The 26,795-nt window shown below is 38.3% G+C and overlaps 2 protein-coding genes and 2 long non-coding RNA genes across 7 annotated transcripts in view; 3 read left to right on the top strand and 1 right to left on the bottom strand.

The window, feature by feature from the left end:
- The first annotated feature begins 1,507 nt into the window (after positions 1-1,507).
- On the top strand, positions 1,508-2,497 carry LOC122665279. The gene is made up of 3 exons (XR_006333464.1): positions 1,508-1,604; positions 1,835-1,948; positions 2,116-2,497. It is a non-coding gene; the product is annotated as an uncharacterized LOC122665279 (long non-coding RNA).
- Positions 2,498-2,756: 259 nt separating this feature from the next.
- Positions 2,757-20,465, top strand: LOC122666240 (homeobox protein BEL1 homolog). 4 transcript variants are annotated; one of them, XM_043862401.1, is made up of 6 exons: positions 2,757-3,643; positions 3,916-4,298; positions 4,625-4,685; positions 4,842-5,143; positions 16,079-16,082; positions 20,400-20,465. In XM_043862401.1, exons 1-6 carry the CDS (start codon positions 2,816-2,818, stop codon positions 20,448-20,450), a joined length of 1,629 nt encoding a protein of 542 aa, XP_043718336.1. In that variant the 5' UTR covers positions 2,757-2,815; the 3' UTR covers positions 20,451-20,465. The 4 variants fall into 4 exon arrangements, with proteins under 4 accessions (XP_043718336.1, XP_043718335.1, XP_043718334.1 ...); XM_043862400.1 differs by lacking the exons at positions 16,079-16,082; positions 20,400-20,465 and adding an exon at positions 5,337-5,528 and having other exon boundaries at positions 2,760-3,643; positions 4,842-5,291; XM_043862399.1 differs by lacking the exons at positions 16,079-16,082; positions 20,400-20,465 and adding an exon at positions 5,346-5,528 and having other exon boundaries at positions 2,760-3,643; positions 4,842-5,309.
- Positions 4,730-20,356, bottom strand: LOC122666242. Its single transcript, XR_006333515.1, has 4 exons — positions 20,343-20,356; positions 15,347-15,351; positions 9,696-9,705; positions 4,730-5,143 (listed from the first exon to the last, which is right to left on the bottom strand). It is a non-coding gene; the product is annotated as an uncharacterized LOC122666242 (long non-coding RNA).
- LOC122666239 (guanine nucleotide exchange factor subunit RIC1-like) overlaps positions 12,598-26,795 on the top strand; it is a 35,295-nt gene continuing 21,097 nt past the window's right edge. Inside the window, exons 1-13 of the mRNA XM_043862397.1 lie at positions 12,598-12,895; positions 13,025-13,132; positions 13,714-13,862; positions 13,952-14,033; positions 14,209-14,624; positions 15,731-16,163; positions 16,266-16,489; positions 23,194-23,389; positions 23,552-23,697; positions 23,773-23,947; positions 24,080-24,133; positions 26,173-26,352; positions 26,637-26,749. Coding sequence (XP_043718332.1) covers positions 12,749-12,895; positions 13,025-13,132; positions 13,714-13,862; positions 13,952-14,033; positions 14,209-14,624; positions 15,731-16,163; positions 16,266-16,489; positions 23,194-23,389; positions 23,552-23,697; positions 23,773-23,947; positions 24,080-24,133; positions 26,173-26,352; positions 26,637-26,749 — 2,423 coding nt within the window. The 5' untranslated portion in view covers positions 12,598-12,748. The remainder of the gene's footprint in view (positions 12,896-13,024; positions 13,133-13,713; positions 13,863-13,951; positions 14,034-14,208; positions 14,625-15,730; positions 16,164-16,265; positions 16,490-23,193; positions 23,390-23,551; positions 23,698-23,772; positions 23,948-24,079; positions 24,134-26,172; positions 26,353-26,636; positions 26,750-26,795) is intronic.

The following is a 26,795-nucleotide window of genomic DNA, read 5'->3' as shown; positions in this document are numbered from 1 at the left end:
TGATCTAATAGGGGTACGCATTGAATATTTCTTAGTCGCTTAAGTTTTGCAGCCTAACATAAAAAACCCCCCACCAAAAAAATTATTCCAAGTCACATTATTTGTTCGACACATTGTTTTTTTCAACCTTGTTAATTTAGTAGGTAGGATGGTGTTCTCATATGCACATTCAATACAACTTTCTATTTCTTGTACAAAAGAGCATTCGAAAGGACCCTATAGTTACACCGACACAACAATACATCGTCTATTGACAATGTAGACAAGTGAGAATATTCAATCCAGGGAACCATTACAATGACGGTCTTACTCGTTTATGTATGGAGGGGGAGGGGGAGGGGGAGACGTCAATGATTGGGAAATTACGAATCGAGCCCAATTATTTGAATCCAATTGGAATCAGCCTAGAACCGGTGTTTTTATATCCTATCCCTAATTTCTGAACGAGCCGGATCCGCGAATCCCAACTCTTGAAACCGAGAAGTTCATAGAACTTTTATACTAAAGTGGACCCCACCATACATGTAGAGATGTACGTACATACAGAGTCAGAGATTGAGAACCTTCCAAAAATGTAAACCACCATAACACCGACGCTCTCTGCCTGGCAGGTTTTTACCCCGCCTTTCTTGGGAGCCTGAAGCCTTGTCTTAAAGTGGCTTCTCTGTCTCTCTCTCTCTCTGTCACAGACAGTGACTTTCTCTCTAGCTGTTCTATCTATCTCCCATGCTATACTGTACACTTTCCGTACACATGATTAATAATGCGCCGAATGGAAGGAGGGGTGTGGAATACGCACCGAGGGCTGCATAAACTAGTGATGACGAAACGATACGTAAATATGGTTCCGATAAAAATAATAAAGGGGGCAGGTTACGTTACGTAAGTTAGAAGACGAAGAAAAGATTCTGTGTTAAGTAATGTTAACATACGGACAATGCGTATTAAATATATCTACGAAAATAGATCCCATATCGTATGCGTGCCGTCAGCGTATCATAGAGGGGTGGATTGATAGATTCATAGGGTGGGGGGGGGGGGGCTGGGCTGGGCTTTGGGCTGGTTTTAACGCTGTAGGTGAGGTGAGGGTAAGAGAAAGGCAAGCGGCGGAGAAAGCGTGACAGGACCACCTGCTTAAAAGGCCAAAAAAATAAAAATAAAAAAGAGAGAGAGAGAGATGTGCGGCCCACTTCCTTCTTGCACCAATATGAACAAGAGACTGAGAGAGAGAGAGAGAGAGAGAGGATCTCTTCTTCTTTAATTAATATGCGTTTTAATTGGAATTAGTTGGAAACAATGGACCACCTCATCTCATCTCCTCCCAGTCCCTATTTTTGGAACATTTTGCATTACCCACCCAGCATCTATTCTCCTTCTCCCTCTCTCTCTCTCTCTCCCACACTTCACCACAAGTCTACAGCCTCTCTCTCTCTCTGTCTCTGTGAAAGTCACTGAAAAGTTTTCAAAGAAACTGAGAGTTTTGATTTAAGAACAGAACAGTATTCATATCTCAGACCCAAGTCCCCAACAGTAAGAGAACAGAAAACCAGTCTGAAAAAGTCAGGTTGAATAATTTTCACTTTTCAGGATAAATTGGGATTTGGGTTTCTTCCCTTCCTTCATCTTATATGTAGTATCAAGCCATCAATGTTGTAATTTCCCTCTCTCTCTTTTCTATTAATTTCTTTATGAATTTCTATGTCAAACAGAAAGGGACTAGAGTTACACATAAAGCTATAATAACTCAACCCCTCCAAACCCCCCCTCCCCCACCCCAAAAATTAAAAAAAAATGTTTGCTTTGAGGACTCTTATATGGTTTAAGTGATTCACAGTGGCCAAGTGGTGGCGGCTTGTAGCTTGTGTACCAGGCAAAGCCGCAAAGGACGATAATCTCTCTATTGCTATTGCTGCTGATTCTGTGGCACTTTTTGGAAGTGAAAGAGAAGGTGGTGTTTGAGCTTTTGCCCTTCTTCTTCTTTGTTTTTCTCTTTCTTTATAAAGTAATGGTTTTTTAAAGATTATAATACTATATTTTATAGGCTTTTTTGGGTGATTTTTCTTATTTTATTTTATTTTAATTATTTTTTAATAATTTGTTGAGTGTGGCCCTTAGAGAATGAAATAATTGAGACGATTTGATTTTAGCAAAACCAATTTTGGATGTATTTAAATCATGGAGTATTGGTCCACTTGGCCTAAATTAAGAGAGAGAGAAGAGAAGAGAAGAAGATCAAATCATGGCTGGGTGGTCATCATCGTCACTTCTATCTCCTACTATTTCTGAAGAGATATCTCAACTTACCTTCCTAGGTTGGTTTTCATGGTTTTCCATGTTAAGCTATCTGAACAATTTATGAAAAGCAGACGAAACCCAGTGGCGCACCACCGTACCTCCACTGAAACCCCACCACCACCACCACCACCAAAGGCCACCAAATCCGGCGACTCTTAAATTTAATAACGAAATCTTTCCTTTCTGTAGACTGGTAAGCCTTCTCTCTTGAATCTGTATCTGTTTCATAGCTCTCATGCAAAGCAAATCCCACACCCACCCACCCACCTCAAAGGCACACACACACACACACATGCACGCACACACGTGTAAGTACTAAATAAAAAGACAAATAAAAGATACTTGGCTTGTGGATCTTGTTTTGGCTCTTGGCTTTTTAATGGTGGGTTTTCTGTGGTAGGTTTCCTCTGAGGTTCTTATTGGGTAATCGTTTCTTTACAGTCTCCTCTTTTAATGGAATTTTAGTTGCAGGGATCAGAAGAAGAAACACCCACTGTTATAAAAGCTTGTTGTGTCTTCTATGGCTCAAGGGAAACCCAGAAACTTAGCTTCTTCTTCTTCTACTCGGTTTTCCTACTTGGGTAACTCATCTAATAACCCAACGATTCATATGAACCAGATGCAAAGTTTCGAATCGAATTCGGAGCTCTTCAATTTGACTACAGGCATGGAGATGTTAGGGTTTCCTTCAAAGAATATTCATCATCATCATCAGCAGCAGCAGAGAGATGGTAACTCGGTCATGTGGAAAGGATTCTTTGGGAAACCAGGTGATAGTCAGGGTTCATCTTCTTCCAAGACTATGACTGAACCTCCCAGTGATTTCTATCATCAAACTGAGTTCAATAAACTCGATATCTCAACTGGGTTATCTGAAGAATCGGGTTGGCAAGATAACAGGTTAATGATGGACGATTCTTCTTTAAGATGTGTGTTACCCTGTGAAGGAAACGAGAGGCCGAGTCAAGGGTTATCTCTTTCACTCAGTTCAAACCAACCTTCTAGTATTGGATTACAGTCGTTTGAGCTCAGAGAAACGACGAGTCATCATCATCAACATCACTATATGTCAGAAGATGGGTTTTTGGGAAAAGCTGTTGTTAATGATCTTCATCAAACACAAACTCATCACTTCGAGCTCAAGAACTCAAAGTATTTAGCTCCTGCTCAGGATCTATTGAATGAGTTTTGTAATCTCAGAATAAAGCAAACAGATCAACTAAAGCAGAAGCCACAGAAGACTAATCAATGGGAAGAAGAAAATGGTTCTCGTAGGCAATCTCTTTACACTCCTGACCTTCTTGAATTGCAGAAACGAAAAGCTAAATTGATTTCCATGCTTGAAGAGGTATTTTCATCTTTGTTTTTTTACTCCCAATTTCTCTGTAACTAGATTTTCTTTTCATCTCTGTGGAAAAGTTGGAAAAACTTGACCCTACTTTTTACTTGGGTGGTTGTTTGATTGGATCTCAAGACTTGATTCTTGAACTAATTGAGCGACTGTGGGCCTTCACATTAATGCTCAAATCACGACAATTCGAGCATTTTTCATTAATTTTCTGAATTCTCAATATGGTGTGTGTGTGTTTTTTTTTTTAATCCAAATTTTGTTGATTTTAGGTGGATAGAAGATACAGGCAATACTGTGACCGGATGAAGGCTGTGATGTCATCTTTTGAAGGAGTGGCCGGTGCCGGAGCTGCAACGGTGTATTCGGCATCGGCTTCTAAAGCCATGTCGAGGCATTTTAGGTGTCTAAGAGATGGAATTGTGGGACAAATAAAGGCAACCAAGAAAGCAATAGGAGAGAAAGACCCAGTTGCACCAGGAACAACTACAGGAGAGACACCAAGATTGAGGCTTCTTGACCAAACCCTTAGGCAGCAAAGGGCATTTCAACAGATAAGCATGATGGAAAGTCATCCTTGGAGACCTCAAAGAGGCCTCCCTGAACGATCTGTTTCTGTTCTTCGAGCTTGGCTCTTTGAACATTTTCTTCACCCGTAAACCTCTCTCTCTCTATCTCTCTTTTTCTCTCTCTCTCTCTCTGCAATTAATAAAAGGGAAGCTAAACTACAACTTCAGTACTAGTTGTTCAGGCGTTCTATTTCTATAGAGTGTTAATCATTTGCTGCTAAAAAACCCAACTGTTTGGTTGTTTCTATACATCACTATTCAGATTCCCAACATGAATTTGTCATATATAATGTCCTTTTGCTTCACTATTGGCCATGGTATAGGGCCCATTATATTATACCTCACCCACCCCTCTCTCTCTCTCTCTCTCTCTAACATTTTTTTCCATTGTGTTTTCCTGGAAACCATACAGGTATCCAAGCGATGTGGATAAACATATATTAGCTCGCCAAACTGGTCTATCGAGAAGCCAGGCACGTTCACGTCCCTCTCATCTCTATATATATATATATTTATGATTTGATTCCTGTGGGACTAGGTTCTCTCATCTGTTCCATAGGGCATATCTTCCTATCTTCTTAGGCTTTAACAAAACTAATTATAATATATGTTTCCATTTGCCACTTCAGGTTTCAAATTGGTTCATCAATGCAAGGGTGAGGCTATGGAAACCCATGGTGGAGGAGATTTACTTGGAAGAAACCAAAGAGGAACAACCAGACAATGTTGGGTCCTCATCAGATGGGGTACTTACAGGGCTCCACAACAACAACAACAACAACAACCAGATTTCTCAGCATCGTATTGGGGAGGACCAGAAGCCCACAGTAGATCAACTTGTTCGTGGCAACTCAGATTCTTTATCTTCTATCATCAGCAACCCAGATAAAGAAGAAGACAGTAGAAAGCATCACATACAACAACAACAACACTTTGGGAGATCAGTAGCAGAAACGTTTGGTGTTGTGGACTTAGACTTCTCTTCCTATAATCACCAAACAGCAAGTACTGTTTCTTATGCAAACGATGGTGTCCATCACAATTTCGGAAATGGTGTGTCTCTGACTCTAGGATTGCAACAACATGGTGGGAATGGTGTGAGTTTATCGTTCTCTCCGGCGTCTCAGAACTCTCTTTTCTTTCCTAGAGATCACCTTGAAGATTGTCAATCAGTTCAGTACTCAATTATGGAAGGAGAAGGGCAGAATCTACCTTACAGGAACTTGATGGGAGCACAGTTGCTCCATGACTTGGCTGGGTAAACTGGAGATCGAAATAGTTATTTTAAGATGATGATGGCGTTCGTTCACCGGAATTACTTAACTACATACAGTGAAGTGTAGTGAGGATGGTGATCATGGCAGATATAGATAGAATTACAAGGTATTGATGATGATACATACTCGATCCATACTTTAAAAAATTCCAGTGTTCCACGTACTCTCTATATCATGATAGTATTTATTACCTAGATTAATTATGATACTTGATAGGATGAAAATGGATTGTTATTGTCATTCATTGGTGAAGAGCATATAGATACTTCTTCTATTTCAGTTCATAGTAGTAAAGGGTAGCCAGTGATCTCTGTTTGGAAGGTATCTTTCTGGTTAACACAGGCCCTCGGATTGGGTTCAAGCTTTGATCCATTTTTCTGACCTTGAGCAGTGAATTCAGGATTGCTCAAAGTTTAGGGTTTTTTTTTTTTTTTTTGGTAATAAAAAAAAATTAGGGTTCTAGACGTGTTAATTCCCAACTCTTGGACACCAATGGCTGAAGTTAGGTCTCTCTCTCTCTCTCTCTCTCTCTCTCTCTCTCTCTTATATTCTTTAATTTTTCTTCATATCTTCCTGTATTCAATTTGCTCTTTTACCTACACCCACATGTTTATTCCTTAAATGAGAAACAAGAGAAGAAAACATATATATTTATGGCACAAAAATCTTCTTTTTTTTCAACTGAAATAAAATTTTCAGAAAATTATTTTTATCATTTTTGTGATTTTTTTTTGAATGCTTGACCAGGAATTTCATCTACCATGGTGAGGAGAAAAAGAATCCAATGATTTTCTCTCTTGCCCTGATCATGTGGGTCCCATATTGACGATATCATTCTCTGTGCCATCACTGATGTGGCCTAGGAGATTCCACCATACAAGCTTATGGGAAACCCTCTTCCATTTTTTCTTCGCATTGTGTTCAATAAAATCATTACAAGAAACTGGCTTTTAGATATGGTATTTACTATCACCGAAGGTAGGGAAACAACTTTTAAATCTTTTGAAGGCGATTTTTTTATTTATTAATATTTTATAGGCGAATTTACTTACCATTGAAATTCATCGTTAAATGTGGTGCAGCTATTGATATCTATCGATAATAACTATCATCTTTGTATCTAGTTTTTAGCATGGTACGTAAATTTATCTCCACCAAAAAGATTGTCAAATTAACATAGATCCAAACATCACTTCTTTAAAAATGAACAACTTTTGAGAAAACAAGGGGGGAGAGGGAGGAAATGAATTAATTAGCTAGGTTTCTAGAATAGTTGAAAGATAGATTTAATTACCATGTAACATTGTAAACAATAAAGGTGATTTTTCCTTTTAGTTTGATTTGCCATGTGTTATTGCAAATTACACATGCAATTTTTCATTTTAATTTATTTCCTTTTTGCTCCAACAAAGGGGATTTTTTTCATTTTATTTTATTCCCTTAATGCTACATCCAACATCTTTACCATGATCTTGATCGCCCAATTTTCATTTCCACATGTGTTTTCTTTTTTATTTTATTTAAATATTATTTTGATATATAGTTAAACTTTCTAAATTCAATGCTCTTCATAGTGTACCTGTATAATTAATGTGTCAATAAACACACATTTTGATTATCCTTAAATCCACATCGGCATAGTTGCAACCTTTTTTATGTACATTTCGTAGCACATAATAAGAAATGATTATACCATTGGATGAATTCATTGCGTATAAGCACTCCCTCCTGGCTATGATCGACGTGATGCCGGTCACGGTCCCTTGAAATGTTAAAATGGAGTACCCAAAAAAAAATATTAAAATAAAAATTTCCTCTTTTTTTTTTTAATAATGGTTTGAAGTATATATTAAGAACATCTTTTTCCATCACCTACCAAGTTTAAGGCACCACCCTTGTGTCCATTTTAATAAAAACACATATATGTCCAATTGATCCTAGTTAGAAAAAAAAAAAAAAAATTTATAAACAAAATATATTACTAAAAGTATTTGCATACCTTTAAATTGCATAACTTGGTAGGTGATGGAAAAAGATGGCTAAGAAACTTCAAGGGTGGAATCAGTAATTACTATCCCAAGTAGGGAGGGAAACTTTGATCAAATCGGTGGGCTTATCTTCAAATACCTTTGCCGCTTCTCACTTCAAGCTCCCAATGTCTCACCATTCAAATTTAAGGAAATTGATTACTCATTTCTATTGGGGAAACAAAGAGGACAAAAGCAAGATCTGCTGGATCTCATGGAAAAAGTTGTGAAGATCGAAGGAGAACAGTGGTCTTGGGTTTAGGGAGCCAGCCAAACAAAATCAGGCTCTTCTAGGTAAACTAGCATTGCATCTATGGCAGGACCCGATTTCTCATTGGGCTAAGTTTATTAAACAACTCTACTACCCTAATGCTAGTTTCCTTGAAGCTCAGTTGGGAAGTTCTCCCTCTTGGGCATGGAGAGGGGTTCTCGAAGGGAGAAAATTGTTGCTTGATGGCCTTCTCTGGATCGTTGGGACTGGGGAACACATTAACATCTGGGAGGATTGTTGGTTACCTTCCAGTCCTACTCTTCAAATCTTGCACCCTCAACGCGATCATCAAAGTCTAACCCTTGTGGCTGATCTTACTGACCCGGGGCCCAGAACTTGGCGTAAAGATTTGCTGGAGCGTTGCTTTCACCCTAAGGATATTGATGCAATATTGAGAATTAACCTTAGAGTTTTTCCTCAACCAGATCATATCATAGACTGTGGGGTGGAGCAAAAAACGGTATATATTCGGCGAAAAGTGGGTACCACTTCCTTTGTAACCAGGCTGATTCCAAGGAGAGAAATGTGGCTTCCAAGGAGAGAAATGTGGCTTCTTCTTCAACAACAAATCCTAACTTCTCTTAGCCAGCAGAGATTTGGAAGAGAATTTGGTCTGGTTTTATACTCCCTAAAATCATATCTTTTTTGTGGAAGGCCTGTGCAGGGGGTCTTGCCACTGGGAAGGGGCTTAGTCGTCGCAACATTCCCATCGATCCATACTGTCCTAGATGCGGAGAAGACTTGGAATCTATTGATCATGCTCTATTGGACTGCAAATACGCTAGAGCAGTCTGGTTTGGATGTCGTCTCTCCTTCTCTCCCCCTTCTAGCAACCCTACCCTGACCCAATTCATTAAAGGATGGGACTCCTTACTATCAAAAGATAAGAAGACAGGTAAGGAAGTCATTGGTCTTGCGTCTTTTGTCTGTTGGGCGCTCTGGAAGTCCAGAAATGACCTCTTATTTAACGGGATCAGTCGATCCCCTGGTGAGGTGATTCAACGAGCGGAGTCCTCCTTTGATGAATTCAGGAGTGCTGTTACAATGGTGCATCACGGTACCCCTCGTCCATCCCTGATCATCACTTACCCAAACAATGGCAACGCCCTACCTCTGGCTTTTTTAAGCTCAACTCAGATGTTGCTGGTAATGGACCAAAGGGAGGTCTGGGTGCTATCGATAGGAATGACATGGGTGCTCCACTGATAGCGGTCTCTGCCACCATGGTCATCTCTTCTGCTCTTCAAGGGGAAGCCAAGGCCTTAAAATTGGGATTACTATATGGTATTTCGGAGGGGATTGATAACCTTGAGGCTGAAGTTGACTCTCAACAGCTCATCAACCTCATCCAAAATATCTAGAAGCACCCTCCTATTGATGTACTCACCTTAGTGCAGGACATCCAGGACTCAGCGTCCTATTTTAGAAGTTGCATCTTCTCTTTTTCTCGGAGGGAAACCAATAGCACTGCTGACTGCCTCTCTAGGAAGGCCTTGTCTTGTGCGGCCGAGGCAAAATGGCCGCTTTCCATTCCCTGGCTATCTGCCCTATGTAATTTAGATGCCTTGAGCGAGGCTCACTTCAATAAATAAGTTTGCTTTCCGCCAAAAAAAAAAAATAAAATTGCATAACTAAATACCTACTTTGGTTTTACCCTTGTGAGCGAATTGTAATTGTGCCTCCCTCCCCATCAATAACATGTCAAACTTGATTTCTTAGTTATCCATTTTTTATATGATTAAAGGAGCAAATTACATAACTTGAAAAGATTGCAAGGAGCTTGTGCGTGTGTAAGAGAGAGAGAAAGGTGTTGAAAATGATAAAAATACCCCTATTACTGAATAGAAAATTGCAAATACATGTAGAAATCTCATAAATTAAGGAAAACCCTTATATATGAAAATCTACACTACAACATCTAAAGTGGAATAAAACCATCCATAAAAACCACAAATAAATAACAAAAATAAAAATAACACATTCTACGACTGCAAAACGTCAAAGATAAACTAATTTTGAAATAGCATGAATAAGGAGGCTTTAGAAAGACCATTATGAAGAACATAAAACATGAAGGAAGAGAAAACAAATCCAAGAAAAAAAATTATCAATATGGAAGACAAGACAAAGTGAAGAATAAAAAGTGGTTAGAAAACCTATATGCAATGTGCATGTTTAAATCATGAAAATACCCAAATAAAAAAGAAACAATGAAAATTAGATGAACATTACAATAGGGAAAGAGCATGAAGAAATAACCTTAAAATGCATGCAAAACTATACTAAAATCAATCTAAAATAACTATGATATATGTCACTAATACCTAGAGAGGTAGTAGAGCATAAACCCCTTCTCATGAGCTATGTGAATAGATTGCATGATAAAATGAATTGAAATCTAAAGAGAAGTTAAAGGAAATATACAAAAGATGATGAAGAACCAAAGTATTGGGTGGAGAGCATTCACAACTCAGGCGGAGGGCTGATTCCCTCACTAAAACCCTAATTTTTTATTTCAATATTATGCGTTACTTGCATTCTCCAAATATTGCTTAAGAATGTGATTAAAGTTCTATTTATAGGCTTGGGAAACTTCCTCAATCTCTCGATGATGTGGATGATAAAGTCTCACCCAAACTTGTTGGATTTTGGTGAGAAGGTGGTAGTTTTTCGATCATTAATGGCAAAGATTGGGGGAAAATACTATAATCCAATTAGAATAGAGTTAAACTCTTGATCAATCACAAATTTATAATTTAAAATCCATCTTTCGGATAGGATAGATGTATTTCGACGTTTCTTGGGCTAATTGGAGCTTATCCAAAGGTGTAGAGGTAGTGGAGTAAAGCATGCAGAAAACAACCTCAATGTACGTTGAATGATTTCTATTTGATGCCAAAACCATGAACTTCTTTTTTTTTTGGTAAGAAGAAGGCTATATATTAAAGCGTGACCAACGCAAGGTATTTGAAGTACAAAGCTTAGATAGCCAGGGAGTGGAAGAATGTCAATTTGACCTGCACGCAACAGACAAGGCTTTCCGGGCTAGGGAGTCAACCACGCTGTTAATCTCCCTAGAAACATGTTGAAAGCAGCAAGAAGCAAAAAAAGATCTCAAGTACTGGATGTCCTGGATGATGCTAATGCACTCTATGGGAGGGGGTGGCTGTGGTCCTCAAGACACTGCACTAATTCCAAGTTGCCCACTTCAACGATCAGGTGCTCAATACCTTCAGATAAAGACTGAAGCAGGCTTTCTTTCAAAGCTAGCCCCTCACCTTGAATGGTGGAGTTGAAGCAACTTGGATCTGAGACGGCAGAAATTGGCAATCCTTGATGATTTTTTATGATAAATCCCAGACCTCCTTTTCCTTCATATTGAGAGGCATCAGAATTTAGTTTGCAGAGGGGATAAGTAGGGGGATACCATGGCTTATTGCGATCAATTGGAGTATTAACCATGAACTTCAACATCAAGTGTGTTTCGATGAACATACACTCAGCGTCAAAACGGGCTTGTTTGTGTCAAGTAGAGGCCAAAGTACATCGATACAAGGCTTTGAGAACCTCGACCTGCTCACCAATTCCATCGATTTCGAGTAGACGTCAATAGATGCGTGCACTTGATTTTGAGTTGAGCTTATTTTGCGTCGACATAAGTTCAATTGAAGTCGAACTTCAAAAGGCACCTCGCACCAAAAAAAAAAAAAAAGTCACCACAAGCCTCTAAAGGATTTTTTTTTGGGGGAAACGCCTCTAAAGGAATTTTAAAGCTTGTTCCAAATACATATAAATGATAAGAAATTCAGGGACTACTTTGGTGACGGAAAATTACCTTTAAAGCGAGTCTATGTGACTAAAATAGAATCTTTTCAAAAGTAAAGGGGTTTAATGAACTCATTTTCTGATCAAATATAACTGTAAGGATATTCAACATGAAACTCATTTTATTTGGAAAGTTAGGTTTATTTTAAGGCCATTTAACTATACTTTAACTTAAATTTTTTTTTTTGGGTAGAAATATTTTAACTTAATTAACCCTACAAGGAATTTCTCAAGCCACAAAATAGAACCCCCCCCCCCCACGGTCATGTAACACCAATTAATCATCAGTTGTTAGTGTCTATACCAACCCACCATCATCAAATTATATCAATTGAATTAACGTGCGGCAATGTGCCGGCTCGCATGGGTATGATGGCGCAGATTTTCTCGGCACTTATGGGGTCATTTCTTTTGGCACGAGAGTGCATGCGTTTATCAGCTGCTGTGTTGACAACACTTTGTCTGGGGCAATGGCTTTCACCCATCCCCCTCTCCGGAGGACTCAGTCTATGGCATACGAGACTGGGTCACTTTCCGCTTCGTCGATTTGGGTTTTGTATACCCAAACCTTCTGTTGGTCATGCTATCTATCTTTTTTCAGTGTTTTTTTATGTATCTTGTTTTTCTGTTGGCGCTGGCGCGCGTGAATGAATAGCCTGGTTATCTACCAAAAAAAAATTAACGTTTGGATCTCAACGTACGTGATCGCCGTTTCAAAAATCAGGATAAGAAATCGATTCCAAACGATCCACCTCGCCGATCCTTGTGTGGAAACTAGGGTTAAGAGGCATTAAAAACACCGATTCCTCCAGATTTGGATTCCGTGTTCTGAAACCTTGCTCGTGATATACCTTCTCGGTCACGAGGGACATAACGGTAAATGCAGAGAAAGGAAACTATTTTTATCGCGCTATGCCAGTGCAGCCCAAAGCCAACGAGGCCAAGATGGGTTTCGGTTCTTCTAACTTCTGCATCTAATGGTTGTTTTAGACCCGTTCATGATTCACCTGAGGAAGCAGGTTCCTTGAAATGCTCATCTTCCCTTCTCCACTTCCATTTCCATCAGATCTGCGTCTGGCAATGGTTCGGTCTTCATAGATCTCATTATTTTTGCATTAATCAGGTAGTTAACAAAGATGTATATGGCTTACGGATGGCCTCAGGTCATCCCTCTTGAAGTTGGCCTCTGTCCAGCTTCCGAGCATATCGTCTATCTCAAAATCATCAATCGCTTGTTGCTAGTTGTGGCTCCCACTCACCTCGAACTATGGAGCTGTTTTCAGGTTTAATATCTTTAATCTTTGAATCATTCATAGTCTTTGTTCATCTCGATTCGTTTTCTGGGTTTTCTTTAAAATTATAATGTGTTGAGATCATAATTCTTGCAATTGAATGTTGGGACTTGTAATCAGCATAAGGTGAGGTTAGGGAAGTACAAGAGAGATTCGGATTCAATTCAAAGGGAGGGGGAGAACTCGCAGGCGGTGTGGAGCCCCGACGCGAAATTGATCGCTGTTCTTGTAAGTCCTCGATGCGGTTATTGTGATCATTTGTTAATTTTGGTGAGCGTTGAATTGAGTCCAGAATTTAGTGCATTGTGTCGGTTACTGATCAACTGTACTTTAACATGATATTTAAGCACGAAATTTGATTACAAACTCGTAAAACTGTGATTAATTGAACTTTGTCATAATCCTTTGAGTTGCCGGACACAACCTGCTTTTATAAATTTCCGACAGCGCAATGAAGCCACCATCTCTTCTTCCGGGGTGGGGGTTGTAGGCAAAACGTACCAGTTATTTTTTTATGAAAAAGAAAGAATTTGAGCTCTAGTGTATTACTGATTTTATTTTCTACTTGTTCTATTGGATTGTATAGCCTACAATGTATCTGTGTCATAATATCTGTTGGGATTGCTCATGTTAATAATGTCGATCTAGATGACCATTAAGTCAATGGTGAAACCACTGTTTAATGATCTTAAACAATATGTTTGACAACTGCGATTTTCTCTGTTCCCCTTCTAGCTTTTAATCAATATTTCTGCATTCTACTGGTAACTGATTCCCTCCCCCCCCCCCCCCCCTCTGCTTTCCTGCAGACTTCTTCATTTTTTCTTCACATTTTTAAGGTCCAGAATTCAGAAAAAAGACTACAACTTGGAGGAAAGCAACCATCGGGTTTATTTCTTGCTAACATTTCTCTACTTCTTAGTGAGGAGGTACCCTTTTCAGATAAAAACTTAACCATGTAAGTGCTCTTTCCAATTATTTAAATGCCATAAGTTGTACTATTTAAGTATATCATTTTAATGTTGTCTCTATTTTATATATTTTTAGGAGCAATATTGTATGTGACAATAAACACATACTGCTTGGACTTTCAAATGGGTCTTTACATCTTATATCCTGGAAGGGGGAGGTATACGTGAATATGAGTCACATATTGCCATTCTGCACATTTTGTTGGATTCATTTCATCATAAAACTGCTGTTTTATTATGCACATTGTCGATTATGTAACCTTGTTTGGGAAAGCAAGTCTCATCTGTATTTTGCATCTAATTTTACTTTTATTTATTACTTTAATTTTACAGTTTTGTGGGGCCTTTCGACTCCATTCCCATCCACTTCCTTGCAATCCAGTTACAGAACCAGTGCATTCTCTGGAAAATGGTCCTTGTTCTGAAGGGGCATTGGTAGCTTTGACATCTAATCATAATTCTACCAGCAGTTCTGCTGTTATTCAGCTGGATCTTGCCTTGTCATTGAGGTTACTAGTTGTGCTATATTCTGATGGGCAAGTTGCTTTATGTTCTATGAGTAAGAAAGGTTTGAAGCAAGCTGAATCCATTGAAGCTGAAACGTGGTTGGGTTCGGGAGATGCTGTCTGCGTCTCAGTAGCATCAGATCAACAAATCCTTGCCATTGGTACCAGAAGAGGTGTTGTTGAGTTATATGACCTGGCAGAACCTGCATCCCTTTTTCGCACTGTATCTTTATATGACTGGGGGTAAGTCTTATGGAGATTTGTTTTTCAAAATCATTTAAATTTGATCGCTCAAATAGTGGATTATACAATCCTGTCCATGGATCTGGTCTTCCAATCATGATCCTCATACCTATGCTTGCAGTCCAATGCTCTTCATTTTCTGACTGCTCTAAGTGTATGGATCATACAATCCTGTCCATGGATCTGGTCTGAGTGGTCTCCCAATCATGATCATCATACCTATGCTTGCAGTCCAATGCCCTTCATTTTCTGACTGCTCTAAGTGCTTCTGCTGCTATCATTTCTTTTTCCTTCTGTTTGCAAAGATTAGGTGATGGAATATTTTGTTGTTTACATATTTATTTAACTTTTTGATTGCTTCTAAAAGCCTTCTTGTTTACTTTTGCATTAGATGTTTGTTAATTTCCATAATTCGAAATACCAAAATTTTGACAATTTATCTCGGTTTTGATATTGGTCAAAACGCAACTACCAGCGACTTGACAAGTACAAGGTTGTGGTAGAAATTTCGGTGAATGACCAAAATGGTCAAAATTTCTCTTGAAATGGTCGGAATTTTGTACTGCTTTCCAATTTTGTGGTTTTTCATTCCTGTTGCATATTACAATATTTTTATTGAATGTTGTATGTTATAGGAGTAAATTATGTGTAAAATAGGCTATATAAGGAAAGGATACAATAGGCTATGCCGTTTACTTGCAACCTAGGGTCTGAAGCCAAACTACCACTTTCGGTGCCCCCCCCCCCCCACCCAAATCTAATGATTCAAAATGTGAAAACATGCTTAAATAGGCACTACAAGAAGTTTCATGACAAAATTCCATCATTTGGACACCTAAATGGCCATTTCGAGTTGACATGTGAATTGGACCAAATTTTGAGCCCATTTTGCATATTTTGATGCCAATACCTATAAATTTCACCAGTGTCTGCCTGTTATAGTGTTAATATGAAACCATATCCTGGCTGTTTGATGATTACTGAATTGATAATGTTTCAATTATCTCGTCCCTTCAATCTTTTTGCTCTTATTAATGTTGTATGCTGGATTAATAGTCTGTTGTTGTTTTATTACACTCTTCTTTTACGTAATGATTGCTCTGCAGATATTCTGTAGAAGATACTGGTCCTGTCAGTTGTATAGCATGGACACCTGACAACTCTGCATTTGCAATTGGATGGAAATTGAGAGGACTTACAGTTTGGTCTGTATCTGGTTGTCGTTTGATGTGTACAATCCGTCAAATTGGTATTAGTTCTGTATCTTCTCCAATGGTTAAACCAAACCAGGATTTTAAATATGAACCTATGATGGGTGGAACCTCACTGTTGCAGTGGGATGAATATGGATATAGGCTTTATGCTATTGAGGAAGGGTCTTCAGAGAGGATTCTTTCATTTTCTTTTGGAAAATGTTGCCTTAACAGAGGAGTTTCTGGGACAACATACAGTCGTCAAGTGATTTATGGTGAAGATCGATTGCTGCTTGTGCAGTCTGAAGATACTGATGAACTTAAGATGCTACATCTTAACCTTCCAGTTATGTGTTCAAGTTGTATAACTGTTCTGTATTTATTTTAATTCCCAGGCTGTATTGTAGGTTGATGATCCTGATACAATTGTACTTTTTTTTTTTGTCAGGTTTCTTATATCTCCCAAAACTGGCCAGTTTTACATGTTGTCACTAGCAACGATGGAATGTACTTAGCCGTTGCTGGCATCCATGGCTTGATCTTATATGATCTACGTAATAAAAAATGGCGTGTTTTTGGAGATATTACCCAGGAACAAAAAATACAGTGTAAAGGGTTGTTATGGTTGGGGAAAATTGTTGTTGTTTGTAGTTACATTGATTCTTCTAACACGTGAGTACTTTACTCTCAACCACGTCTTTTGTTTAATTTATTCATCAAATGCATTTTATGTTTATATTTCATTTTCTCTGTTGTTTGATGTGAATTTATCTGAAGTTCGGATGCAACTTGGATTGGACTCAACTTGAATCTGACTGACTGGATATTTATTTTTAAAATATTCTGTCTGCCTGAACATGGTATTTTAATTTGTTGGACTGGGTATTCTTTACAATCAATTGGATTGCAAAATAACATGATGTATGTAAAGAAACAGGATCTGAAGCCAGTACCTGCAAAGCAGAAGAAATAATGTAGTCCTAGATAGGTAGGAGACCTACTAGGAGCCAGATAACAGAATAAATAGCAAAAAGGGGCTGCTGGTTCACATGGACAACCTAGGTTTTAGCTTAATTCTAGGGTTTAGGATGGGAATTTGGGAATGGGTCTTATATGGTTTTAATATGCAGGTTTAGGGGATTATTTTGGTATAAAGAAAATTAGATTTGGTTAGGTTTTAAAATTCTGCAGATTTTGGGTTAGGGTTTCGGGTTTTAGGGTTAAGGGAAACTAACAAAACTAGGGTTTCAAGTGGGCTGTGAGAGCTGGTAATATAGTCCTAGAATAGGAATTAATCCCACTAGGAACCAAGTAGAACCAAGCTTAGGGTAAGCCTGCTGTTTAGGGCTGATTAGGGGCTGTTTTAGGGCAAAATTAGGGTTTAGGATGGGAATTTGGGAATGGGGTTTATAGGGTTTTAATCTGCAGGTTTAGAGGGTCATTATGATATAAAAATATCTGGATTTGGGTAGGTTTCAAAATTCTGCAGATTTAGGGTTAGGGTTCCGGGTTTTTAAAATTAGGAAAATAGCCAAAACTGGGGTTTACAGTAGGATTCACGGGCAGGGCTTAAGGTCGAGTGTTAGAGGGACTAGGGGGAAGGTTCGGCTGCAGCAGGGAATTTCTGATGGCTGACTATGCCTAAACAGAAATTAGGGTTTCTTAGGTTTATGGTGATTAATGGGGAATTAGGGTTTAGGGTGATGGGAAGGCTGTGTTCTGATTTTGGTGTAAAACAGAGGTAGGATGATGGCTGGATAATGCCTAGATGATCTAGGGTTTTGGAAATTCAAATAGAAAAACAAGAGGGATCGAATGGGGGAGGGAAGGAAACTAAAAACAGAAATTTAAATCTCAACTTATTATAGGATTCCACCGGCAGCAAGTTAAGGGATGAAGGATGAAATCACCTTCAAAGAGAGACCCTCTCAGCCGTCACGGCGTAAGGAGTCGCAGGATTCCACCCACCCTTCCACCTTGATAACCCACAAGGATGCACACACTCTTGAAGAGCAAGGAGCAGCAGCAAGATAGCCACGAATTCTGTATTTTAATTTCAAATCTCAATGTGGGGGAGCCTCCCACGGTTGCTTTATTTATAATTAAAGGCCAAAGGCCAAATCCTAATACAATCTAACTTCCTCTTCACTTAAAATCGTGGAAGAGATCTAATTACAATCAAATTACTAATTTAAAACAGTAAAATATCCTAACTACCCCTACTAACTTAAAATAAGAGAATCTAACTTAAAAACAACTAATTTAAAGTAGATCCCATGTTAGCCAATAGGATATAAGGACCTATTGACCAATAGGAACACTTCACTTAAATTGGACCAATTGAACCAATTGGATGCAACCAATTCTAAACCGGTTCAATCTAAAAAATAGGAAAATAAACTAAGTATTGGGCTAATCCCGTATGCAACCTATATGTCCCTAGTTTAGGCTCATTAAAGTGGTCTAATACATAAAAAACCCTTGGGAACAAAGGCCCAACATGTATATAACTCAATCCTAGGCCTATTTCTAAAGAAATAAGCCCTATTTAGTGATCATTCTGCCTCAGCTGGGTTTGGGATCGAAGGTAGGGGACTGGGAGGGGAGGGTTCGACCAGGATATGGTCCAATTCTGATGGTCAGAATGGGCTGTGGGCAATTTAGGGCTTATGGGGCTCTTATGGAGAAGAAGGATTTAGGGTTTTGGGGGATGAATATGGGCAGCAACTGGGATCGAGTGTAAACAATGGTGAGGGGGGGCTGTGGTCAAAGTTTGGATGATTTCTGATGGGTAAACAGATCTGGACAGAACTGAGATCCTTCTAGGGTTTATTCAATTAGAACAGAAAATTAAAGGATCGAATGGGAATGAAAGGAAAGATAAAAACAGAAAATTAAGATCATAGTTGTCATGGCGTCCTGGCGCTGGAGAGGGTTGCATGGCGACCTACGCCATGGTGTCCCTCTTTGATTTCTTCTTCCTGTCTCTCTTTCCCTCTTCGATTTCTTCTTCCTGTTTTCGGTTTCTTCTTCCCTCTTCGATTTCTTCTTCCCCTCTTCAATTTCTTTCGATTTCTTCTTTCCTTCTTCGATTTCTTCTTCCTGTCTTCTTTCCCTCTTCGATTTCTTTCGATTTCTTCTTTCCCTCTTCGATTTCTGAATTTTCTTCTTAAAACTTGAGAAACAATAGAGAAAAAATAAAACATGGCTTGAGTATACATCTATTAACACATTAAAAATAGAGAAAATAAAAAATAAAACATGGTCGACATGCTCGCCATGGCAATAGCTTGAATGTTTGAAGGATGAAACCACCTTCGAAGAGAGATCCTCCCAGCCGTCATGGCGTAAAGAGTCGCAGGAATCCACCCACCCTTCCACCTTGAAATCCACAAGGATGCACACTCACACAAGGGAGCAAGGAACAACAACAATGGCAGCCACGAAATCTGTATTTTTTAAATTCAAAATTCTGTGGGGGAGCCCTCCACGATCTACTTTATTTATAATAAAGGCCTAAGCCAAATCCTAGTACAACTTAATGTCTTTTTCTTCTAAAATCGTGGAAGGGAGAGTTCTAATCTAACTTAATTAAATTAAAACAATAAATGTCCTAACTACCCCTACTAACTTAAAATAAAAGAATCTAACTTAAAAACAATTAATTTAAAGTAGCTTCCATATTAGCCAATAGGATATAAGAATCTATTAACCAATAGGAACACTTCACTTAAATTAGACCCATTGAACCAATTGGATGCAACCAATTCTAAACCGGTTCAATCTAAAAACAAGAAAATAAACTAAGTATGGAAAATAATAAATCCTAGTCTATGGCTCCCTATTCAAACCCTAAGTTCAGGGCCTCTTCTTCTTCTTCTTCCTTCTTGGAGCTGCATCACAAAGTAGAAGAGAGAGGAGAACAGAGAGAAAGAGAGAGAAGGAGAGAAGAGAATTGCTGAAACACGATAAATTCAGACTGTGTCTATCGTGGTGCTCTGCCTTTATTTATAAAACCAGCACTTGGACTTTTAGTAGGAAACCTACTAAGAGTACACATCTAATTACAATGAAACAATGAATACCAAAACAACTCTCGTAACACTAAGACTCAACATAGATCAGACCTAAACTCTACAACTCAATATAGATCAGACCTAAACTCTACAACTCAACATAACTCACGATAGGTTACTCCCCCTAGTGTGAGTAAACTTTAACACCCCCCCTCAACCTGGAGTGTGTGTGTGTGTGTCTATCAAAAAGTTCCATCTTTGAACAACAAGAATAGATATTGAAGGCAGCACCCCCCCCAAAAAAAAAAAAAAAAAACTCAGCCTTATCCCAACTAAATGGGGTTGGCTACATGGATCCTTGGCCTCCAATTTAGGTGCACCAATCTTGAACATAAATAGCAGTTATAGGCGCCAATGAGCATAGATAACTTCATTCTGGTTGCAATATCAACTCAAGCACACCAATCATTGGCAGCAATAGTAGAGAAAATTTTTTGTGTCGAATAAACCCAAACAACAACTAATAAGCGGTAGAGAACACCAACCTGCAATCCAAAATATCATAGCAGCAACAGCAACATCATAAGCCCTTCTCAAGGAAGGTAGGTTGCAAGTAGTAATCTTCATAAAGAAGACGGATAAAATTGCAGCGTAGGTCTCTGTGAACCACTGGTAAAAGTGCAATATAGGTTACTGCGGACCACTAACAAAAATGCAGTATAGGTTACTGCATAACACTGATAAAAATGCAGTATAGGTTATTGCGGACCACTGGTTAAAAATGCAGTATAGATTACTGCGAACTAAGTAACAACATAATGCTGGAAACCACAAGTAGCAGCATAAGGTTGCTGGGAACCAAATAAGAATGTTGTTGCTAAATTTCACGAATAAGATTTTCATAAAATAAAATTGTTGCTGAGGACACGAGCAGATTATTACATGAACAAACAAATAATACTAATCTTCAGCTGATGACATGAGCTGATAATAATAATCTTCAATCTCCCTCTCACGTGTTGTATTACACATGGACAAGCAATGCAGAGGATGCAATAAAGAATATTCCACCATCATATGGCAGTATCCAACATCACAAAGGATGAGAAGCACATAAATCTCATAATCAAGACTTCAAGAACAGCCACGAATACGATCCCAGATAAACCAGATTTAAACAAATCTGAGCAACTAATCTCCAATAATAGCAGTAACAACCATCACTCTATGCAAGTACCAATCTTCAAAAAATTGCAACCCCAAACTGATGTAATGTAGGGCCCCACCAAAGCAATAAATTGTAAATATACCACCAATGGCAATTCTGTAAATTCCGGCCACACTTATGGGCCCACACTAGTGAGCCCACCCAAGCAAGTGAAGACTCAAATCAAGTGCTTAGTGGCAAATTAGTAGATATTTTGAAGTTCATAAGAGTAATGGCAGATAGTAAAAAAGTAATACCAAATAATGCAATCTGGGGTTCCAAAATCATGTTCGAATCGCTTATGGGCCCATCCAATCAACAATACTCCAAGTATTAATGGCAGTTTGGTAAATAACAGAAATTTTGAAGGGGCTATTGGTAAATAAGAAGCAATGGGACATGAAGGGAATTAGAAATGATTGTTTGAGGACAGACTTAGCAATAACACAAAATAAGGATTAAGTCTGAATTAGGCAGAATGGGAGGGGTATTTATGGAAAATAAGAAAAAATAAAATAAAACAACTAAACTGTCTTCACCTAAGACAGTCACACAACCAGCATACTCTTCTTACAAGAAAAGGGAAGAAGAGTTCTTCTTCCTCACAAAACCAGCGGTGGAGGAACCCATCGACTTACGAAACCAAGAAACAGCAGAGAATCAAGCAACAGCATATGAATCCCTGTGATGAGGCGCAAACGAACCAAGCGGAAGACCATTCAACAATAAATGATAGAAACAGCAAGTTGTTTACCTTTGTATGTAGCAAATGATAAAGGGCTGTGCAGCAAATCAAGGATAATCATACCCAAACTGTAGGGTTTTCAGCAATAGCAAACACAAATACCATCAGCAAGCAGAAAAAGATCGAGTGAAACTTCAAAAGGGAGAGCATGATTGACTGTAGATCGATCTGCAAAAGTTCTTTGATCAAACGACATATCCTAAGTTCTTCAAGCTGCAGGGCAACAACAAATAAATCTTTGATCAGCCTGAAAGCATTGACCAACCAGGAAAATCCTTGTTCGATCAGCAGAAATCAATAGCAGCCAAGGTATGGTTCATCATACAAAACTCCAGTCTTCATCGAAACCCTAGTTTTTCTTTGCCTATCAACTAGGGTTTCACAAATAGGAATGGACAGCTTAGGTGGCTGTACACCACAAACCAGAACCTTGAACGACTCTCAAAACAGATATTGGTTACTTCTCTGATACCATGTAATGAAACAGGATCTGAAACCAGTACCTGCAAAGTAGAAGAGAATTTCTGAACCATGATAGACTCAAACTGTGTCTTTTGTGGTGCTCTGCCTTTATTTATAAAACCTACTATTTGACTCTTGGTAGGAAACTTACTAAGAGTACACATCTAATTACAATGAATACCAAAACAACTCTCCTAACACTAAGACTCAACATAGGCACAAATCTAAGCTCTACAAGTCATCATAACTCATGATAGGTTACTATCCCTATTGTGAGTATTGAGTAACCTTTAACAATGTAAAAGTGGGTTTGATGAGTTTCAGCCCTGGGCAACTCAAACACGATTCCATTTGAAAACTTGCCAGCTTGGCTTGAATTAGTTTGACAAGCATGATTTCTCGATTACTTATTTAATGTGTGAATTAGAAAGTTATAGCTAAAATACTGGTGGGTTATTTGTATTCCATATGATTTATATAACTTGATGTTTGAGTCAGAATGTATATGAATAGCTAGGTGACAATGACATGAACACAGGTGTTGCTGTCCAACTCAGCATCTGTTGCAAAAATAATTCTAGTTTAACGGTTTTTTATTTTTCATTTTTGCATATATAAATCCTACTCGTTATGTAATTACTTTATTTATTAGAAAAGGGTCCGTCCATGAGGTTTATTCCCTGCATCAAAGGTGACTGATTTCTGTCATTCCTTGTCATATAAAAACAATGGTACAGCCTTCCTAACTGAATATTTTTACCTTTTTTTCTTATTATTGACATGGTGAACTAAATTATATAAAAATATCTCTCTCGAAGACAAATGTTCAGTGTCAATAGTGTTATCTTTACTGTATATTTCCACACAAAGAAGTTATTCATTCTACGACTTCTGTCTTTGGTGCCTAGGATTTTATCCATAATAATAAATTAAATGTGCTTTGCAGTTATGAATTGCTCTTTTATCCAAGATATCACCTTGATCAGAGCTCCTTACTTTGTCGCAAATCGTTACTTGGCAAGCCAATGGTCATGGATGTCTTTCAAGATTATATGCTTGTAACTTATCGTCCATTCGATGTGCATATTTTCCACGTGAAGATTTCTGGTGAATTATCACCTTCTAACACTCCCACTTTAGAGGTAGATGACTTTCTTCTTTTATGACCATGTTAAAAGCAGTGAGTTGTTTTTGTTTCTTAGGGAGATGCAAGTCGTTGACGTTTTGTCTTCTAATTTGTATGGAGATGTTTTAGCTGTAACATTAATCTTCTATGCATTTGTAAGTAATAAAATGACAAACAGCTTTCTACAGTACGAGAGCTTTCAATCATGACTGCAAAGAGCCATCCTGCTGCGATGCGCTTCATTCCAGATCAGCTTCCAAAAGAATGCATCTCGAAGAACCTTCTTTCATCTTCATCAGATTCCTTAGTTAGTCAGCCTTCTAGGTATTTGTGCTTGTCCTTTGAGATGATAATTTTCTATTGCATCTTAGGGAGCTAAATGGGATGCATTTATGCCAGATGCCTGGTATTACGAACAAATGGGGAACTTTCACTACTTGATTTGGATGACGGGCGTGAGCGGGAGCTCACAGATTCAGTTGAATTGTTTTGGGTTACTTGTGGTCAATCTGATGAGAAAGCAAACCTCATTGAGGAAGTTGCTTGGTTAGATTATGGTCACCGAGGAATGCAGGTAACAAACTGTATGCATCCATATTTTTTAAAAATTCTTTATTACATTGTTTAACTTCTTAAGTTTTCATCCTTGTATCCTGTCTGCTTTCTTTGTCTGATATAAATTCTTCTTGGAAGCTTATCATTACAGGTATGGTATCCATCTCCTGGTGTTGATGCCTTTAAGCAGGAGGATTTCTTGCAGGTACTTATTTTTCCATTTCATAATAGTCTATAGTTTAGGTATTGTACATATCCTAGTTGTAATTTTTTAGATTATTATGGACATCTGCTTTTCTTTATCTGAAGTATTTTTTTTTTAAACAGTTTTTTGTCTTAGAATTTCAGTAAGAATTTTTTTTTTGAATTTCAAGATAGAAGTTTTCAACTTGAAAATATAATAAAAAGCAACTTTTTCCTTGGGAGTGGGTGGGTGGGCTATTGATGCAGATTCATCATCAAATAGGGCTTGTTTCATTGGGAATAAGTGTAGGGTTGGGATATATATATGTTGGGCCTTTGTTCCCAAGGGTTTTCTATGTATTAGGCCACTTTAGTGGGCCTGAAATAGGGGTATATAGGTTGCATACGGGATTAGCCCAATACTTAGTTTTTATTTTGTGTTTTTAATTGAACCGGTTTAAATTGGTTGCATCCAATTGGTTCAATTGGTCTAATTTAAGTGAAGTGATCCTATTGGCTAAGAGGTTCTTATATCCTATTGGCTACTAGGGAATCTTCTTTATTTTAAGTAGTTTAAGTTGTTTTAAGTCATTAAGACTCTATTTTGAGTCTATTTGGATTTCCTAGTCAGTTTAAGTTGCCTAATAGATTAGGGATAAGGTTAGGCCATTCCTTTTTAGTGTCTAAGTCTATTTTTGAGTCTTCTATATAAGTTTGTGAGGGAGGCCAGCATTGAACACGAATTTGATTAATAAAAATTAGCTTTATGCTTGCTGCCTTTGCTCCATCGTGAGTGTGCCTTGTGAGTAATATCAAGGCTGCCTTGTGAGTAATATCAAGGTTGAAGGGATTGGTGGATCTCCAATCGACTCCTTGCATTGTGAAGATTGGGAGGGCTGCTACTTATCTCCTTGCATTGTGAAGATCGGGAGACCCCATTGTTCATCTTCAAAGTTGTTGCCATTGAAGACCTGTAACAAGTAAGAAATTCTGCAACTATTCTTCTTCCTTCTAGAAGGTCACATACAAGGTGATTTTCGTGAGAATTCTGCCCAGCCAAATCTAACCATTAGAATCTGCTAAAAATTTGATCAAGTCTTTCTCAAACCCTAAGAGAGACTCAATTCAAATTTCAGCACCATCCACCCAGCCGATTGTCTGAAATTACAGTTTTACCCCTCTCTCCTACTTCTACTAGGAAACCTCCATAACTCCAAATCTGTCCATCAGTTTCAAACCAAACTTTCAGCATACATCCCTTACATCATTGTTGACACTCGATCCAAGTTTTAGCCCCAAACTCCCACTTTATCCCCTCCATTCCTTCACTCCATTAAAATCCAAAACCTGCAACACAATTCTGTCCAGAACTGCAGAATTTTAAAACCTTCCCAAATCCTATTATTTTTATACCATATTGACCCCCTAGACCTGCCCATTAATACCCTATAAACCCCTTTCCCAATATCCAACCCTAACCCTAGGAATTGACCTAAATCCTAGTGCTGTCCATTCGAACCAGCAACCCCTTTTGTTATTTGATCCTGTTGTTTGGCTCCTAGTAGGCCTCCTACCTATCTAGGACTACATTAGCTATGGTGAGCACTGCTTGAAGAGACCGTGGATTTGTTGGTTGTCTTAGTCAATGAAATCTTTTAAGACAATAGATGTACTTGAATGTCATGCCTTGTGAGTTTAGGTCGTGTAGCTGCATATCTGAACATTTATCTTTTTTTTTTTCTGATACTCTTATCTTATCTTTGATAATGTAGATATAAGCATCATTCTGATTCATTAGTTTTAAGGATCTTTTCAGGATTTTATTGTGTAGTCATTTGTGGTTTTCTACAGTGGTTTGTGTAAGCAAATGGTTGAAGTTGCATTGTGATGTTTTGTTTCTATAATTGAATCAAATAAAGCTTCTAGAAGTTAAGTGTTCAATTTGTTTATTTGAATCACATAAAGTGGTTGGAAATTAAGTATTCCATCTGGTTAATTTATTAGCTGTTCTAAGTTGGGTTTCTACATTAATTCTTTTTTTTTTTGTTATCTGTTCTCTAGCTGGACCCTGAGCTGGAATTTGATCGTGAGGTCTACCCTCTAGGGCTTCTTTCAAATGCTGGGATTGTAGTTGGTGTTTCCCAGAGAATGTCATTTTCAGCATCCACAGAGTTTCCGTGTTTTGAGCCTTCTCCTCAAGCTCAAACTATTTTGCACTGTCTACTGCGACACCTTCTTCAGGTATTATTTGATCCCCTTCCTTCCATCAGCATAGCTTGAACATTCATGTTTATGAAATACCACTGCAATTTTCGGTGTTCTCTGTAAGAAATAGAGTTCATTTACTTTCTTCTTTCATTATAGTCATGAACTCTGCGCATGGGTCTTTTCAATTTCAAATTCTGCCCCTTTTTTTTTTAGGGGGGGGGGGGTGTGTGGTGTTATTGCTACATGATCTAGGAACCTGTCTACCTCCTTTGTTTTCTGGAAAGCACTAATTCTTTTCCTTTTTTCTTGTTAACCAGAGAGATAAAAAAGAGGAAGCTTTACGGTTAGCATGTTTATCTGCTGAAAAGCCTCATTTTTCCCACTGTCTGGAGTGGCTACTTTTTACCGTGTTTGATGCAGAGATATCAAGGTATTTTGTGTGCGAAGAATTTTAATTGCCGACACTTGTGGTGGGG

The sequence above is a fragment of the Telopea speciosissima genome, chromosome 6 (assembly GCF_018873765.1).
Source record: "Telopea speciosissima isolate NSW1024214 ecotype Mountain lineage chromosome 6, Tspe_v1, whole genome shotgun sequence".
In the NCBI taxonomy this organism is placed as follows: Eukaryota; Viridiplantae; Streptophyta; class Magnoliopsida; order Proteales; family Proteaceae; genus Telopea; species Telopea speciosissima.
This window is presented reverse-complemented; position numbering and strand designations above follow the sequence as displayed.

Excerpts from the sequence above, each read along its gene's own strand:
- LOC122666240 (XM_043862398.1), top strand. The coding sequence starts at position 2,816 with ATGGCTCAAGGGAAACCCAGAAACTTAGCTTCTTCTTCTTCTACTCGG. Across the intron at positions 3,644-3,915 it reads TGATTTCCATGCTTGAAGAG|GTGGATAGAAGATACAGGCA; the intron begins GTATTTTCATCT and ends TGTTGATTTTAG. Across the intron at positions 4,686-4,841 it reads CTGGTCTATCGAGAAGCCAG|GTTTCAAATTGGTTCATCAA; the intron begins GCACGTTCACGT and ends TTGCCACTTCAG.